The sequence below is a fragment of the Bos indicus genome, chromosome 1, assembly GCF_029378745.1.
Source record: "Bos indicus isolate NIAB-ARS_2022 breed Sahiwal x Tharparkar chromosome 1, NIAB-ARS_B.indTharparkar_mat_pri_1.0, whole genome shotgun sequence".
Taxonomy (NCBI): Eukaryota; Metazoa; Chordata; class Mammalia; order Artiodactyla; family Bovidae; genus Bos; species Bos indicus.
In genome coordinates, this window is record NC_091760.1 from 95193580 (window position 1) to 95211656 (window position 18077).

Here is an 18077-nt window from a genome sequence, read left to right on the forward strand (position 1 = left end):
GAGAGAGGCAAAGTGAAACATGATAGCTCCTTCCTCTGCCCCTGAGTGCTGGGCTGCAAAAAGGGCCCAGATCAGGCAAGAGAAGCACAGATTTCAGAGCCAAGCTCCAGCAGAAACTTACCTAAGAGTTTGTGTCAGTACTCAATATGGGTATCTACAGGGTATTCACTATTCCCTGGGGAAGGGTTATATTACCTTAGCACTGAGGTCACTGTCAAAAAACAGCTTTGCCCATAGTGCCAATCAAATGGTCATTCTTATTCACCTAAAACAAATAGACTCCCAGTTATTTCTCCAGCTGGGCTTCCCTTGTGGCTCAACTGGTAAAGAATCCACCTGCAATGTGGGAGACCTGTGTTTGATCCCTGGGTTGGGAAGATCCCCTGGAGAAGGGAAAGGCTACCCACTCCAGTATTCTGGCCTGGAGAATTCCATGGACTGTATAGTCAGTCCATTCTGTATAGTCTGTATAGTCAGTCCATGGGGTTGCAAAGATTCGGACACGACTGAGCGACTTTCATTTCACTTCACTTATTTCTCCAGCAGAAAAGAAGTAAGTCTATTTAGGATCAGCAGAGAATTGCAATTTGGTTTCTACAACCACAATGAGACACAGGCAAGTCCTTGCAGAGCAAGGGAAGAATTCTTTGACAAAGGGGTGAAGAAGGTTGGGAGGGCTATAGTAAACAAAGAGTTTATAGCTTTTCATTGGCTGGAAAGTACTTGACAGGAAAGTATTCTTCCTTCTGTCATTTCTTCTAACATTGCAAGGTGTGAGAGCAACTCACAGTTGGCTTCCCAACTCAATTTTTTAAGGTTTCTGTTTATTAATTTTTTTAGTCATAATAATTGTTATCATTTGGTTAGTATCTTCTAATGTATATTACTCTTTACAATTACAGCATACTTTTTTTTTTTTTAATTTTTGCCCACACCACATGGCGTGTGGGATCTTAGTTCCCCAACCAGATATTAAACTTGCACTCCCTCCATTGGCAGCACAGAGTCTTATAACCACTAGGGAAGTCCCTATAGGATACTTTCATTTGCATTCTCTCAGATTGTTCTCTCAACCATCCTGTGATGTGGGCATTATTATACTCCCCAGTGTTCAATGAGGAGACTGAGGCTTAGAGAGATTATCTCACAGCCAAGTTATTAACATAGCTGTGAATTAAATTAAGAGTCCATGTTCTTTTTTTTTTTTTTTGGCTGTGCCACACGACTTGTGAGATCTTAGTTCCCCAACAAGGGATTGAATTTCTACCTTCTGCAATGAAAGTGCCAAGTCTGAACCACTGGAAGAGTCCAGGTTCTTAACTGCTCCACTGCAACCACCTCAGTCAGAGCCTCCCCATTGCCAAAGCTGGTGCCAACTAGACTCTATTTGTTGAAATAATCTGGTTTAGTGATTCAGCAGTCAGTGCAATGGTGTAAAACAAGCATGATTGTGCAGTCGGACCAGGTTCAAATCCCAGCTCAGTCATGCATTAGCTGAGTGACCCTGGGCAAGTGACCGTTTCATTCTCAGCCCGATTCCTGTTGTGAAATTGAGGCTGCTAAAAGCATACCTCAGGGAATTGTCATGGGTGATGGATGGGAGGGTGGGCAGGGCAGGATGGGCAGAATCTGCTACTATTTCTGCCTTTATTGTGTCTGTGGTTATGTTGTATGTTGAGTGTCACAGATATGATCTGGTTCCTGACATTGAAGAGTGGAGGGCCATATGTAAAGGTGGAAATGAGTCAGAGAATTCAGAATAGGAATTAATTCTATCAAGGAAGGCTTTGTATGGAAGAGAGTATGTAAATAAGGCTTTGAGAGAGATGAGGTCACTGACTGGGTGCCCTCACATCTGCACAGAATATCTGGTTGACAAGGAATTTCATATGTGCTATCTTGTTTGATCTCCACAATAACGCTGGGCTAAGATGGAACTTTAGCAGTTTACACCTTTGCAACTGGGGAACCTGAAACAGACCATATTCAGTCAAGGTCACAAGTTAGCAGGGAGCTTTCTGTCTTCTGACTCTAGGCTAGTGCCCAGTACCTCCATTCCTTTCAGAATAAAATGATGCCAGAGTATCTGACTGTCTTTGAATAGCTTGACAGAGCTTGTATGCCTCCTCTGGTCTCTGGTTGAAGAGACAAGAGTCATTCACATCTTCCTGGACTCCCACAGGGGAACAGGCCCCACTTACTTCAGAAGGGGAAGGTGCCCATTTGTGCAGATTCTCCTTCCATTTCCCATAGTCCACCACTGCGGTGTCAGTGAAAGGGGTGGTAATAGAGGTAGGTGCTTGCAATGGCCACCTTCCTCCCCTCCCTGAGGCCCAGCCTAGACAATTCAGGGGCCCAGCATCTCTGCAGGAAGGAGAGGCACATTTGGTCTCTAACCCCAAAGAGGTGGAGTTTGGACTCCTTCCTATCCCTACTAATGATAAATGTGTCTAATTAAAAATCTGCTACCCTGACTTGTCAGCTGTGGAACAGGCCTGGGCTGGATGGACTTAGAAAGTCTACATGGACTTGGAAAGAGTGGAAAGAATAACATTTTAAAACAACAAAAGTAAAAGAGTTAGCATAAAAGATAATTTAAAAACTAGAGAGATGCAGTTACTAAGTAGGTGATCAAAGAATTTTTAAAATTAATGAGACCTTCATTTACTAGAAATAAGCCAATTATACAATAAAAAGCTCATTATATGTATGTTTTTCAGACTAGCTAGGGAAGTAAACCTCATCTTTACTAGGAGTAGAAAGAACACAACTTCCTTTGTTGGATGCTGAAATCTCTACTACTGACTATAGACTTGGTATAAAGTAACATGTAATGAGTTAGTTATGAGTATTGTAAAAGCTGAATGATTCATTTTTACCTAAGGAAAGGAAAAATAACTTTAGGCCAATAAGTCTAGAAGAGCTTTATTATGGTTCATGTTTTTTTCCAATGGTAGAATTTCTTGCCAAATAAACATTTCTGTAATTTATGATCACCTATTGAACTGACAATATATTTTAATGATTCCTTATTTTTTCCCACATAGATTACTTTTTCTGTGTGATAATTATTGTATTTTTCTTTAAAAAGTACATTTTAGAACTGTAAATTACCTTTTGACATATAATTAGCCTGTATTTGCTAATGTGACCTGTAGCTCTAGGAGCTAGAAGAAATCTTAGAGATACTAGATCCAAACTATTATTTTATGGATGAAGATGCTAAGACTCAAGAATGATAAGTCATTTTCTCTAGTTCATATAGATAGCCTGTGATAGAGCCAAGTCACTAACTCCCAGCCAGCGTTCTTTCTATTAGGATAGGCTATTTGAGCAAATAAATTATGAAGGATTGTTTTATAAGTATAATTTTAAAATTGGATAAGCAGATGTAAATAGATGCAACTTTGAATGAAAGTCCAGGCTTATGTGGTATAAGATGGCACTTTTTTTTTAGAATTTTTAGTGAATTTTTGTTTCTAAGTTACATTATAGAGTAATGAATGAAGAAAATCAAAGATTTCAAAGTTAGAAAGTAAAATTATTCAAAGTTCTGTTATACAAACACAAATGTATTTGAGGTATGGGTATATTTCTCTCCATTTATTGTATTTGTGTTGTTTTAAACATAATTGTTGCCATAATATTAATATGTATTCGTTCACTTACAACAGGAGTTTTTTTGTGGTGGTTGTACCCTGTTTTTATTTTTATGTATTTAATTTTGGTGGTATTGGGTCTTTGTTGCTGCTTGCAAGCTTTCTCTAGTTGTCAAGAGTGGGGGATACTATCTGGTTATCGAATGTAGGCTTCTCACTGCGGTAACTTCTCTTGTTATGGCTTGTGGGCTCTAGAGCACAGGCTTGGTAGTTGTGGCCCACAGGTTTAGTTACTCCATGGCATGTGGGATCTTCTTGGACCTGGGATTAAACCCATGTCCCCTGAATTTGCAGGTAGATTCTTAATCACGGGACTACCTGGGAAGTCCCAGTACCCTGTTTTTAAAATTATTTTAAGAACAAGGTATTCTATTTACATTTAAATATAATATTTACGTATTTTAATATGTAGAAGAAACTTATTTATATACAAATATTTTTCTATAAGAAACCATTTACATTGTTTCCAAGGTGTTTAAAAAAAAATTAAATAACTAATCTTTACCAAAGAATGTTTCCTACATAAAGATTTATATTGTAGCATCATTTATAAAATAAAATTGGATACTGTTTATTTATCTACCTTTCTTAACATTTGTATGATCTATTCTAACTTTATAATTTTTTGGAGGAAAAATAGGACCCTGATGATTATTTTACATTCCCTGACTCTTGGAAGGTTAACATTTTTTAATATGTCTTTTATGTTTCTTTACTAGCTGTGTTTTTCTACTGCTGCTGCTACTGCTAAGTCACTTCAGTCGTGTCTGACTCTGTGCGACTCCATAGACGGCAGCCCACCAGGCTCCCCTGTCCCTGGGATTTTCCAGGCAATAACACTGGAGTGGGTTTGCCATTTCCTTTTCCAATGCATGAAAGTGAAAAGTAAAAGTGAAGTCGCTCAGTCGTGTCCGACCCTCAGCGACCCCATGGACTGCAGCCTTCCAGGCTCCTCCATCCATGGAATTTTCCAGGCAAGAGTATAAACATTGTTCAAATGTATTTATCTTTATCAGTGGAGTTTTATATTGATAAAAATTTTTAAATAACAAATTTTAAGTGTTTAAACAAATGCATCAGAAGTCTACCATATTTTTCCTATGTGTAACAAATTATTACTGAGTTACAAACTCTAGAAGAAAAAAATCCTAAAACACAATGACATGATATAATGCTACAATAGTTGAATCACTTTTCAGGAGTCTTGAAGTTATAACTTGCTGAATTAATTGTAAAACTCCCCTTTTAAGGATACACGTGCACAAGCAAAAATTAAAATCTGAAACTTTTAAACAACCTTCCCCCTTACCTTTTAATTCTTGGTTTCAGGAGTTGTTTGTTTGTTTGTTTAAGGGCGGAGGCAGTGATGTTAATATGATAGTGCCATAGACATCCCTCATTTTTGTCTTCCCTCCCACCTCAACAACAAAAAAGTCAGCATACATCCATGGACAGAAGTGCCTTTGAGGGAGCTGTGGATTCTAGCATCATATGTCCAGGGACCCAGGAGGAGTCTTATCCTGTGTCAGGTGACAGGCAGACAAACCTTGATTCTAACTGTGGTCCTTGCAGTGACCCATAAACCATTTTCAGCTTTTCTCGATCAAGATCTGGTTGTCCTTAGAGAACAATGACTTAGACAATCACTCACAAAACAAAGAGCCTTTGTGGAAGTCCATGTTTGTGGAGGAGAAATGCCCATACTCCATTGGAGAAAAAAAAAAAAAAAAAAGATGCATCGAAGAGAACATTTAGTAAAGACTAGAGGAAATGATTGCTACTTCAAATGTGAAGACAGCAACACAAAAATTCAAAAGAACATGATGAATTAAGGACACATGATACCACGAATGATGATCTGGTACTGAACACAAAGACATGGAGATCTCTGGCTTATTGGATAAAGAATGCAAAATAACTGTTTTAAGGAAACTCAATGAGCTACAAGAAAACACAGAGACAATGCAGCAAAATCCAGAAACATGAACAAAATGAATTTGACAAAAAGACAGAAATTGTAAGAAAGAACCAACAGAAATTCTAGAGCTGAAGAATAAAATGGATGAAATTAAATGTTCAATAGAGAACATAAGAGCAGACTTGACCAAACAGAAAAATCAATGATATTGAAGACAAGAACTCTGAAATTATCCAGTCGGGAGAGATAAAAGAAAGAAGAAAGAAAGCCTGTGTGAGTTATAGGATACTATCAAAAGGATCGATTTGTGATCAGGAGAAGAAAAGAAGGACAAAGGGGTAGAAAACTTATTTAGAGAAGTAATGGCTGAGAACTTCCCAAATTTAAGGAGAGAACTGGACATCCAACCACTTCCCTGGTAGCTCAGTAGTGAGCCTGGTAGGCTACAGTCCATGGGATCGCCAGAAGTAGGGCACAACTGAGTATGCACACATGGAAACTCGACTAAGGATGCACGCATGGAAACAATGTTATGGGGCTTTCTTGATGTCTCAGATGGTAAAAAAAAAAAAAAACAAAAACTGCCTGCAATGCAGGAGACCTGGGTTTGATCTCTGGGTCGGGAGAATCCCCTGTAGAAGGGAATGGCTACTCACTCCAGTATTCTTGCTTGAAGAATTCTTTAGGCAGAGGAGCCTGGCAGGCTACAGTCCATCAGGTCACAAAGAGTCAGACATGACTGAGAGACTAACACTCCCTTTTGTTCTTGAATATCCAAGTTCATGAAGCTTATAGGTCGCTATACAAAGTCAAAGGAACCCTCTCCAAATATTGTATGATATCCGTTATATGTGGGATCTAAAGGGAAATGAAACAAATGAACTTATTTACAAAACAGAAAGAGACTCACAGACTTAAAAAAGGAACTTATGGTTGCCAGGGGGAAGGCTGGGGGAAGGGACAGTTAGGGACTTTTGAGGTGGACATGTACACACTGCTATATTTAAAATGGGTAACTAACAAGGACCTCTGGTATAGCATGTGGAACTCTGCTCAATGTTACGTGGCAGCCTGGATGGGAGGGGAGAATGGATACATGTATATGTATATATATACATATACATACATATATATGTATGGCTGAATTCCTTCACTGTTCACCTGAAAATATAACAACATTGTTAACTGGCTATCAGTTCAGTTCAGTTCAGTCGCTCAGTCGTGTCCGACTCTTTGCAACCCCATGAATCGCAGCACGCCAGGCCTCCCTGTCCATCACCAACTCCCGGAGTTCACTCAAACTCACGTCCATCGAATCAGTGATGCCATCCAGCCATCTCATCCTCTGTCGTCCCCTTTTCCTCCTGCCCACAATCCCTCCCAGCATCAGAGTCTTTTCCAATGAGTCAACTCTTTGCATGAGGTGGCCAAAGTACTGGAGTTTCAACTTTAGCATCATCCCTTCCAAAGAACACCCAGGGATGATCTCCTTTAGAATGGACTAGTTGGATCTCCTTGCAGTCCAATGGACTCTCAAGAGTCTTCTCCAACACCACAGTTCAAAAGCATCAATTCTTCGGCGCTCAGCTTTCTTCACAGTCCAACTCTCACATCCATACATGACCACAGGAAAAACCATAGCCTTGACTAGACGGACATTTGTTGGCCAAGTAATGTCTCTGTTTTTCAATATGCTATCTAGGTTGGTCATAACTTTTCTTCCAAGGAGTAAGCATCTTTTAATTTCATGGCTGCAATCACCATCTGCAGTAATTTTGGAGCCCCAAAAAATAAAGTCTGACACTGTTTCCACTGTTTCCCCATCTATTTCCCATGAAGTGATGGGACCAGATGCCATGATCTTCATTTTCTGAATGTTGAGCTTTAAGCCAACTTTTTCATTCTCCTCTTTCATGTTCATCTTTACTTTCTGCCATAAGGGTGGTGTCATCTGCATATCTGAGGTTATTGATATTTCTCCCATCAATCTTGATTCCAGCTTGTGCTTCTTCCAGTCCAGCGTTTCTCATGATGTACTCTGCATATAAGTTAAATAAGCAGGGTGACAATATACAGCCTTGACGAACTCCTTTTCCTGTTTGGTACCAGTCTGTTGTTCCATGTCCAGTTCTAACTGTTGCTTCCTGACCTGCATATAGGTTTCTCAAGAGGCAGGTCAGGTGGTCTGGTATTCCCCTCTCTTGAAGAATTTTTCCCAATACAAAATAAAAAGTTGAAAAAAAAAAAAAAACCCTCTCCAAGACACATTAGAATAAAAATGTCAAAAATCAAAGACAAAGAAAAATCTTAAAAGCAGAAAGGAAAAGGGGGAACTCTCAAAAGGCTATTAGAAGACTTTTCAGCAGAAAACTTACTAGCCAGAAGAGAGTAAAATGCTATATTCAAAGTGCAGAAAAAAAAAAAAGAAAAAAAAACTGCTGCCAAGAGTACTTTACCTGGCAAAGCTGTCCTTAAGAAAGTAAGGAGAGATGAATACTTTCCTAGACAAACAAAAGCTGAGGGAATTTATCACTACTAGATCTTCCTTCGGAGAAGGCAATGGCACCCCACTCCAGTACTCTTGCCTGGAAAATCCCATGGACGGAGGAGCCTGGTAGGCTGCAGTCCATGGGGTCACTAGGAGGCGACACGACTGAGTGACTTCACTTTCACTTTTCACTTTCATGCATTGGAGAAGGAAATGGCAACCCACTCCAGTGTTCTTGCCTGGAGAATCCCGGGGACGGGGGAGCCTTGTGGGTTGCCGTGTCTGGGGTCACACAGAGTCGGACATGACTGAAGCGACTTAGCAGCAGCAGCAGAAGCAGACCTTCCTTACAAGAAATGCTGATAGGAGGTCTTCACGCTGAAGGGATGATAATTAGTAACATGAAAACATATGACCATATATTTCAACAGATTGCTAAAGTAAATATGTAGTCAAATTCAGAATACTCTAATATTGTAACATGGTAGAGTGTTAAATACTTAAGTCTATATAAAGTGTAAAAGACAATTCTTAAATAAATACACAATATTAAAAAAGATAAACTGTAACATCAAAAACATAAAAGGGGAGTAAAGGATAGAGTTTTGTATGCAATCAAAGTTAAGCTGTTACCAGCATAAGATAGACTGTAACATTTATATTTTATGTAAGCTTCATGGTAACTATGCAGCAGAAACCTAAAGTGGATTCACAAAAGATAAGAAGACAATCAAAGCATACCAATACAGAAAACCATTCATTTACAAAGGAAGGCAGCAAGAGCATAAGAAAGGAACATAGCAACTACAAAACAACCAGGAAACAATTGATAAGATGGCATATATAAGTTCTTACCTATTAATGATCTCTTTTTCACACTGTCAGCCTTTCAGATCTAAATATTATTATTATTATTATTATTATACTTATTTTGGGCTATGCTGTGCTGTATGTGGGATCTCAGTTCCCTGACCAGAGATTGAACCCCTGCTGGACTGCCAGGGAAGTCCCTCAGATATAAATATTAGACTTTACCAGCTATAAACATCTATTGAACTTCAGCTATGTGCTTAGAACTGAGAAGAGACCTGTTCATAGGGCTTAGAGCAAGCACTGGAGTAGCTAATAACTTTAATTTGTGGTTGAAATTTTTAAAGAGAATACTTTCTCGGAATATGCTAGTGACCTAACAAAAGTAAATGCCAATAGAACTAACCAATGGTTTATTTTTCTAAGATGAGTATTTAAAAACTAAGAGGCAGTAGAGAAACCTAACTGAATACATAACTCACTTGATTTATTTTTAACATATTTAGTTGCTAAAATTAAAATGTCATCTTGACTATTTTACGCAAGAACTTAGCCCAGTAGACATTTTTGCAAGTGAGGAAAAGAGTGGAAGTGTTAGTCACTCAGTTGTCTCCAACTCTTTCGGACCCATAGACTGTAGCCTGCCAGACTCCTCCGTCCATGGGATTTTCTGGGCAAGAATACTGGAGTGGGTTGCCATTTCCATCTCTGTATTTTTTGTTTATTTAAATTTATTTATGGTTGAACTGGGTCTTCCTTGTGTCACATGGGTTTTCTCTAGTTGCAGTGAGCGGGCTTCTCCTTGCTGTGGCTTCTCTCGTTGTGGAGCACAGGCTCTAGGCCAGCAGGCTCAGTATTTGTGGCACATGGGCTTAGCTGCCCTACAGCATGTAGGATCTTAGTTCCTGGACCAGAGATTGAATGCATGTCCTCTGCATTGGCAGGCTTTTTCTTAACCACTTGACCACCAGGAAGTCCCTAAATCACTTATTCTTGAGAAGTATACACTGATTATCCTGTCATTGGTTTATATCAATGCAACTAAATCAGTGAAAATGAATTCTGATTGTAAATCGCTGACTCTGGTTCTACCAGTAGTTCAGTTAAGAACAGATTTGTTTACATCATTCACAAATCAACAGAAATTGGTCCTGGAAAGTGTCATGCTCTTCCACCAAACCTTTGACACAATATTCTTGCATCTGCCTTTCTGCCTTTGTCTGTGTACTTCTATGCAGACATTCTTTCTGCACCTCTACTATAAAACTTAGCAAGTTTTCTTCCATTCATTTTCCTGTTTATTATTATTTTAACTTTACTTATTTAATTTTTGTCTGTGATGGGTCTTCCTTGCTGCTCACAGGCTTTCTTTAGTTGCAGTGCTCAGGCTTCTCATTGTGGTGGCTCATCCTGTTGTCGATCATGGGCTCCAGGGCACGTGAGCTCAGTAGTTGCAGCAAGGGCTCAGCTGTCCTGCACCATGTGGAATCCTCCTGGACCAGGGGTCGAACCTGTGTCCCCAGCATTGGCAGGCAGATTCTTAACCATTGAACCACCAGGGAAGTCCCTTTTCCTGTGTATTATTTATTTCCTTTTCTAATAGACTGAGAACTCTTTCCTTGCAGGGATATTGTCCCATTCCCAAGCATAATACAGTGTGCAACACTTAACAGGTCAATGGTAAATGTTTGCAGATTTTAGAAAATAAATGACATCTATGTCCAAAGATAAGTTTCAGTTCAGTTCAGTTCAGTCGCTCAGTCGTGTCCAACTCTTTGCGACCCCATGGACTGCAGCATGGCAGGCCTCCCTGTCCATCACCAACCCCCGGAGTTTACCCAGACTCATGTCCATCGAGTCAATGATGCCGTCCAACCATCTCATCCTCTGTCATCCCCTTCTCACCTTCAATCTTTCCCAGCATGAGGGTCTTTTCAAATGAGTCAGCTCTTCGCATCAGGTGGCCAAAGTATTGGAGTTTCAGCATCAACATCAGTCCTTCCAATGAATATTCAGGACTGATTTCCTTTAGAATGGACTGGTTGGATCTACTTGCAGTCCAAGGGACTCTCAAGAGTCTTCTCCAACACCACAGTTCAAAAGCATCAATTCTTCGGTGCTCAGCTTTCTTTATAGTCCAACTCTCACATCCATACATGACCACTGGAAAAACCATAGCTTTGACTAGATTGACCTTTGTTGGCAAATGTAATGTCTCTGCTTTTTAATATGCTCTCTAGGTTGGTCATAACTTTCCTTCCAAGGAGTAAATGTCTTTTAATTTCATGGCTGCAGTCACCATCTGCAGTGATTTTGGAGCCCAAAAAAATAAAGTCAGCCACTGTTTCCATTGTTTCCCCACCTACTTCCCATGAAATGATAGGACCGGATGCTATGATCTTAGTTTTCTGAATGTTGAGTTTTAAGACAACTTCTTCACTCTCCTCTTTCACTTTCATCAAGAGGCTCCTTAGTTCTTCTTCACTTTCTGCCATAAGGGTGGTGTCATCTGCATGTCTGAGGTTATTGATATTTCTCCCGGCAATCTTGATTCAAGCTTGTGCTTCTTCCAGCCCAGCATTTCTCATGATGTACTTTGCATATAAGTTTAATAAGCAGGGTGACAATATACAGCCTTGACGTACTCCTTTCCCAATTTTGAACCAGTCTGTTGTTCCATGTCCAGTTCTAACTGTTGCTTCCTGACCTGCATATAGGTTTCTCAAGAGGCAGGTCAGGTGGTCTGGTATTCCCATCTCTTTCAGAATTTTCCACAGTTTCTTGTGATCCACACAGTCAAAGGCTTTGGCATAGTCAATAAAGCAGAAGTAGATGTTTTTCTGGAACTCTCTTGCTTTTTCAATGATCCAGCAAATGTTGCAATTTGATCTCTAGTTCCTCTGCCTTTTCTAAATCCAGCTTGAACATCTGGAAGTTCATGGTTCACGTATTGCTGAAGCCTGGCTTGGAGAATTTTGAGCATTACTTTACTAGCGTGTGAGATGAGTGCAATTTTGCAGTAGTTTGAGCATTCTTTGGCATTGCCCTTCTTTGGGATTGGAATGAAAACTGACCTTTTCCAGTCCTGTGGCCACTGCTGAGTTTTCCCAATTTGCTGGCATATTGAGTGCAACACTTTCACAGCATCATCTTTTAGGATTTGAAATAGCTCAACTGGAATTCCATCACCTCCACTAGCTTTGTTCATAGTGATGCTTTCTAAGGCCCACATGACTTCACATTCCAGGATATCTGGCTCTACGTGAGTGATCACGCCATCGTGATTGCCTGGGTCTTGAACAGCTTTTTTGCACAGTTCTTCTGTGTATTCTTGCCACCTCTTCTTAATATCTTCTGCTTCTGTTAGGTTCATACCATTTCTGTCCTTTATTGAGCCCATCTTTGCATGAAATGCAAAGGTACCTAACCTTTAAAGGAGTAATAACTTTGGGATTCCCAGGTGGTGCTAGTGGTAAAGAATCTGCCTGCCTATGCAGGAGACAAAAGAGATGCCGGATATATCTCTGGGTAGGGAATATACCCTGAAGGAGGTAATGGCAACTCATTCCAGTATTCTTGCCTGGAAAATTCCATAGACAGAGGAGCCTGGTGGGCTACAGTCCTTGGTGTCTCAAAGAGTCAGACACAACTGAGCATGCACACACACCTTTGGTCAAAGATATCAGCTTGTGTCTTACTGCAGAGTATCTTTCTCCTTTGGTAGTACCTGAGCTAATGCTAACCAGATGCTGGTTTAAAAAAATGGTCTCTCATGTTTTCTACTGACCTGATTTACCTTCAGATTTCAAAATTTCTGTATTATTTTAGAAGGTAGGTGTGTGTGTGTGTGTGTGTGTGCGTGCACACGCGCATGTGTGGATGCACGGGCATGTGCACACAATAGATTCTTTGAGCGGTGCCATGGTCATTTTTGTGTAAAGTAAACAGCCACTGATACTGGCCATGATCCTTCCCACATATACTCTTCTCCAATCAGCCTGAAATCTGAACGGCATAGTTTTGAGTTAGATTTTTTTATCACCCTTCACAATCTATGAGTATGTCATATCTCTCCCATCTCTAAAATGTGTTCTAAATCTGCCCCTTCCCTCTGTTCCACCACAGTGGCCCCTCCAAGTCACCATCCCTCTCTGATCTGGATAACTATTCTCTACAGCACAGCTGTAGTGGTTCTTCTCAAAACAGATCAGATTCTGTTGCTCCCCTGCTGCAAGGTCTCCAGTGGCTCTCCATGGCACCTCATTATCATGTCCTAGATAACCCACCCTTTTGCACCCATGCTACCTCTTGACTGGGCCTGCTCCACCACACCCCTTGCAGAGAAAGCTGTCTCACCAGCTGTCTGTTCCTTGACCCGGTGACATTTCAAGACCACTGCACTTGTTCCCTACGCTCTAGATTCCTGCATGGCTACCTCTTTAGACACTCAGGTCTCAGTTCAAATGACATCTCCTTAAAGAGGGCTTCCCTGATGGCTCAGCAGTAAAGAATCCTCCTGCAATGCAGGAGACCCAGGAGATGCGGGCCTGGAAGATCCCCTGGAGGAGGGCATGGCAGCTCACTCCAGTATTCTTGCCTGGAGAATCCCATGGACAGAGGAGCCTGGTGGGCTACAGTCCAAAGGGTCACAGAGTCAGACACGACTGAAGCAACTTAAAGTACTGAAGCGACTTAAAGAAGCATGCACACTCCTTAAAGAAGTCCCCTCCATCACCCAGTTTAAAGCAGCAACCAGCCACAAGGTGTCACACCACACCGTTCTGTTTTCTTCCCAGTCCTAACCTCTTGGCAGCAGAGTTGAGTGGTAAAGCGCATGAGCACAACGGCCAGACTCAATGGGCTCAACTCCCCAGTACACCTCTACTACTTGGGTGAGTTGGGGACAAGCACTTCATCTTTCAGTGCCTCTGTTTTTGGAATAATAAAAGTACATACTTCATGAGAACTGTTGTAAAGACTAAATGAGTTTATACATTCAGAATGTTAACCACAGAACCTGGTTTGTAGTTACATTGTTTATATGTTGTTTGCCTTTCCTTTCTGTACCTTCCTTATTCTCACTTCACAACTACCATCACCACCAAACACGTAAAAATCAGAAAGAGCCGAGATCTTCCTGCCTTGCCCCCAACTCCTTTATTTCCTAGAGTGGACCATTATTTGTTGTTCCTAGTGTGGATCATATTTGTTGAATGAATGAAGTATTAGAAAAAATGATAAAGGTGTTTAAATTTATCTCAGATTGCTTTCTTTTTTTAAAGGAATCTCAGATCTACAGAAGAAGCACTGAAGATTATTAAGATAGTGGTTTCTCTCTCTCTTTTTTTTTTCTTCTTAGTTTCTATCTCTTAGTGCACTGCTGAAGAGAAGTTGGACAGCATTGGGAGGCAGGAGAAATAAATATTTTTTTTAAATGTTTCTGTTTTTATATTATCAATTCCAACCAACAGTATTTAAAAAATTTATTACCTCATTTATTTCTGGCTGCATTAGGTCTTTGTTGCATGCATGGGCTTTCTTTAGTTGCAGTGCTCAGGCTTCTCATTGTGGTGGCTTCTCCTGTTCCAGATGGGCTTCCCTGGTAGCTCAGACAGTAAAGAACCTGCCTTCAATGCTCTTGTTGCAGACCACAGATTCTAGGGCTCTAGTTGCCCTTCAGTATGTGGACTCTTTCTGAGCCAGGGTCAAACCCATGTCCCCTGCACAAGAATCCTGGCAGGAGGATTCTTAACCACTGAACCACTAGGGAAGTCCAGAAAAAATAAATATTACAAACTAGAAGAGGCTTCTTGAGGCTGCTCTGGGTCTCAGAAGGCTCATCTATATATCAAGCTTATTACTACTGGCTGAAGATAGAAGGATGGGTCAGGTGTGGGTGGTTTGTTATTTGTTTAGTCATCAGCTCTAAGATCTATGATTTTATGAATACAATCAAAATTCAGAAGAAAAATATTAAAGTCTATAAGGTAAAACTCTGAATTATTTTACAGATTCAATTCAGTTCAGTCGCTCAATCGTGTCCGAATCTTTGCAACCCCATGAATCACAGCATGCCAGGCCTCCCTGTCCAACACCATCTCCCGGAGTTCACTCAGACTCACGTCCATCAAGTCAGTGATGCCATCCAGCCATCTCATCCTCTGTCGTCCCCTTCTCCTCCTGCCCACAATCCCTCCCAGCATCAGAGTCTTTTCCAATGAGTCAACTCTTCGCATGAGGTGGCCAAAGTACTGGAGTTTCAGCTTTACCATCATTCCTTCCAAAGAACACCTAGGGCTGATCTCCTTCAGAATGGACTGGTTGGATCTCCTTGCAGTCCAAGGGACTCTCAAGAGTCTTCTCCAACACCACAGTTCAAAAGCATCAATTCTTCGGCGCTCAGCTTTCTTCACAGTCCAACTCTCACATCCATACATGACCACAGGAAAAACCATAGCCTTGATTACCTGAAAGCACATTAATGTCATCATTAATGTTAACATTAATTAAAATGTTAATCAATGCAGTTGTCAACTCGATTGATAGCTCTGGGATTATCTGTAATCACCCACAGAGACTAGCTTCTAACTTTATGTACATACACACACCCACAAATTAATATATCTCTGTTCAGAGTTATATGTTTAATGAGTAACTACAAAAAGATATAAAATGATGATCTCAAACTTGAATGCTTGAAACATCATTGAAGTGTACCCTTCGCATAAGTACTTTGAAAGTACTTCCAAACTTTGAATAAGAAGCCAACTTTCTCCCAATAATCTCGTTTTCAGCCCCCAATTTATGATTATTTTATTACTTTGGGTTAGGTTAAATTTAAATTACTATATTAAGTTGCAAAATTATATGTACCAGATGTTTTAAGGCCTTGATCAATAGCTTTGGAGCTATTCTCTATCCACCTCCTTAAAACAGTTCTTCCAAATTTTTCCTTCCGGATCTTTGGTTGTATCTGCTGAAGTTCTCTCTCTGTCTCTGTCTTATTTTATATCCACTCCCCTCCCCCTATCTTTAATAGGAAATCTGGATTCAAATACTTTTTCTTTTACCACTGACCCACTGAAAGAATTTTTTTGACATAGTGTTTCCCATTTATTTCTATTAGTATAGACTCCTAGATATTCATTTTATTTAATGGTTTATAATCCATTAGTATTATTTTGATGCTAAAATTATCCCAGTTTTTGACATTGGAAGACCCTTAAAGCTGCCAACTGTGTCCTTTTGACCAAGTTCTCATTATTTTTTAGCACTTCCTCATCTTCTAGATCAGGTTCATCCTGTTCTTTACCTGCCTCAGCCCTACAATCCGTCTTTTCTCCAAGGAGCCATGGCAGAGTCATGGTTCTTTTTATTGGAGAATGAGATCTGGAAACCAAGATTTATGTGCTTGATGTATTATACTACTGGCTTATCATTCGCTTGAGCTATAAGAATTTCTTATCTTCTCTCACCACATATCAGATAGGCTTTACATTCCATTGCAAATCTGGCTGTAGAAGTCAGTGGATTTTAATTGTTATCATTTTATTATCTTTCTCACATCTGACTCCATTTTGAGTCAAATGTGCTTTAGACAGACAGAAACTTAATGCACTTAAACTATTCCGGACTGTTTCCGTTTGGAAACCTGCAGAAGGGAAGCCCGTGGTCACTGGTGTGCAATACACACCTGTGTCCTCCGGAGTCCGCTGTTCTTCGCCCAGCACAGCCCCACAGCTTTCTCAAACCTGGAGTGTCTGCAACACTTTGCAAGGACACAGTGGAGGGGGCAAGTCAGCCCTCCGACTTCCTCCTGACGCCGCCTCTGATTGGCTCTGGGCATACAAGAAACGGGTGAATGAGCGGCTGGCCCTCGCAGAAACTTGCTTGAGGTCTTTGGGTGGTATTGCCCTTTCCTCCTCGTCCGTCCGGCAGGCCCGCCGAGCCGGAGGAGGATGAGGTCGTCCTGTGTCCTGCTTACCGCCCTATTGGCGCTGGCTGCCTATTACATCTACATCCCTCTGCCCAGCTCCGTCTCCGATCCCTGGAAGCTGATGCTGCTGGACGCCACTTTCCGGAGCGCACAGCAAGTGGTGAGACGCAGCCCGGGGCTGATTCTCTGTCCCTTCTCTTAAGCAATATTTTAGGGGGAAAGAGAATTTCCGGCCTTTGTCCCATGAGATGGATATTTTTGTGGCGCAATAAGGCTATTGCTTTTTAGTGGTTCAGGCTGACATTTTCAGGATGTCGCATTCGCTTCTTGTCTAGCAGCGGGTTAGGTCTGTGTATAGGTCTTCGTCTGTGTTGATTCCGGAGAAGGAAGTTCTTGAGCAGAATTTGACGACTGTTTAAATCCTTCGTCTTTCCTAAATGCCACCTTCTATCTTGGTTTGCAACGTCAAAAATCAAGCTTCCAGCGTTTTTTATAACCCACCCCTCCCCCATTTTGTTCTCTTATAGAGGGCGGCAGAGAGCGAGTTAAGTGTTGTAGGAAGGCTCTGGTTCCTGGGAATGCAGCCACCTTAAGAGCAGACTTGGCACGGTGATCTCGCACTGTGTCCGACAGTGGAGCCCTCCATTGCCACGGGCAGCAGCCTGGGCTCCCACAGTACTTAGGGGACGGCACAGATCTGCACGTCATGGCCGGCACTCCTCAGCTCAGCCCAACAAAGGAGGCGGAGAGGCCTGGCTGGCTGCGGGAGAGGCTGTGGAGGTAGTGACAGCAGGTTTGCATGATGCTCTTGTTTTGCGCCTGCCCTGCAGCGTTTCATGTATGTCCTTAACTGTAGAAGAGCTAACCTTTGCCTGAGTCAGGATATCCAGGCTTAGCCTGGCAGGGTGACAGTTCTTTCCTGTACAGTGAGTGTATATTTTTTTTAACCCCGTAGACAGAAAAATGTAACTTTCTGGTTTATTCTATGTCAGAGGCATTATTTTTAGTGCCAGACAATCTAAAATGTAAACTACAATCAGCTATCAAGTCTGAGCCCTATGACTGAACAGGGTTTTCTGAGCATCCTGCTCTATCTAAACTCCTGACCCTCCCCCCAGACCGAGATTCCTCCCCTCCTCCAACCTTGGGCTTTAACCTCAGGTTATTTTTGTAAATTCCTTTAAAGAATGACAACTAGGGAGAGAGAGAGGAAGAAAAAGAAACAAACAGGATTTTCCTAGAGGATTGATATTCCTTTTCCCTGTG

The 18077-nt window shown here is 41.2% G+C and overlaps 1 protein-coding gene across 3 annotated transcripts in view; it reads left to right on the forward strand.

The window, feature by feature from the left end:
• NCEH1 (neutral cholesterol ester hydrolase 1) overlaps positions 1-18077 on the forward strand; it is a 92417-nt gene that overhangs the window by 11727 nt on the left and 62613 nt on the right. Inside the window, exon 1 of one of the 3 annotated variants that reach the window (XM_019959493.2) lies at positions 16631-16971. The exons of 1 other annotated variant lie outside the window; for it this stretch is intronic. In XM_019959493.2, coding sequence (XP_019815052.2) covers positions 16834-16971 — 138 coding nt within the window. In that variant the 5' untranslated portion in view covers positions 16631-16833. Of the gene's footprint in view, positions 1-16630; positions 16972-18077 lie in introns of those variants that run through there. One more of the 3 variants, XM_019959499.2, reaches the window with a different exon arrangement.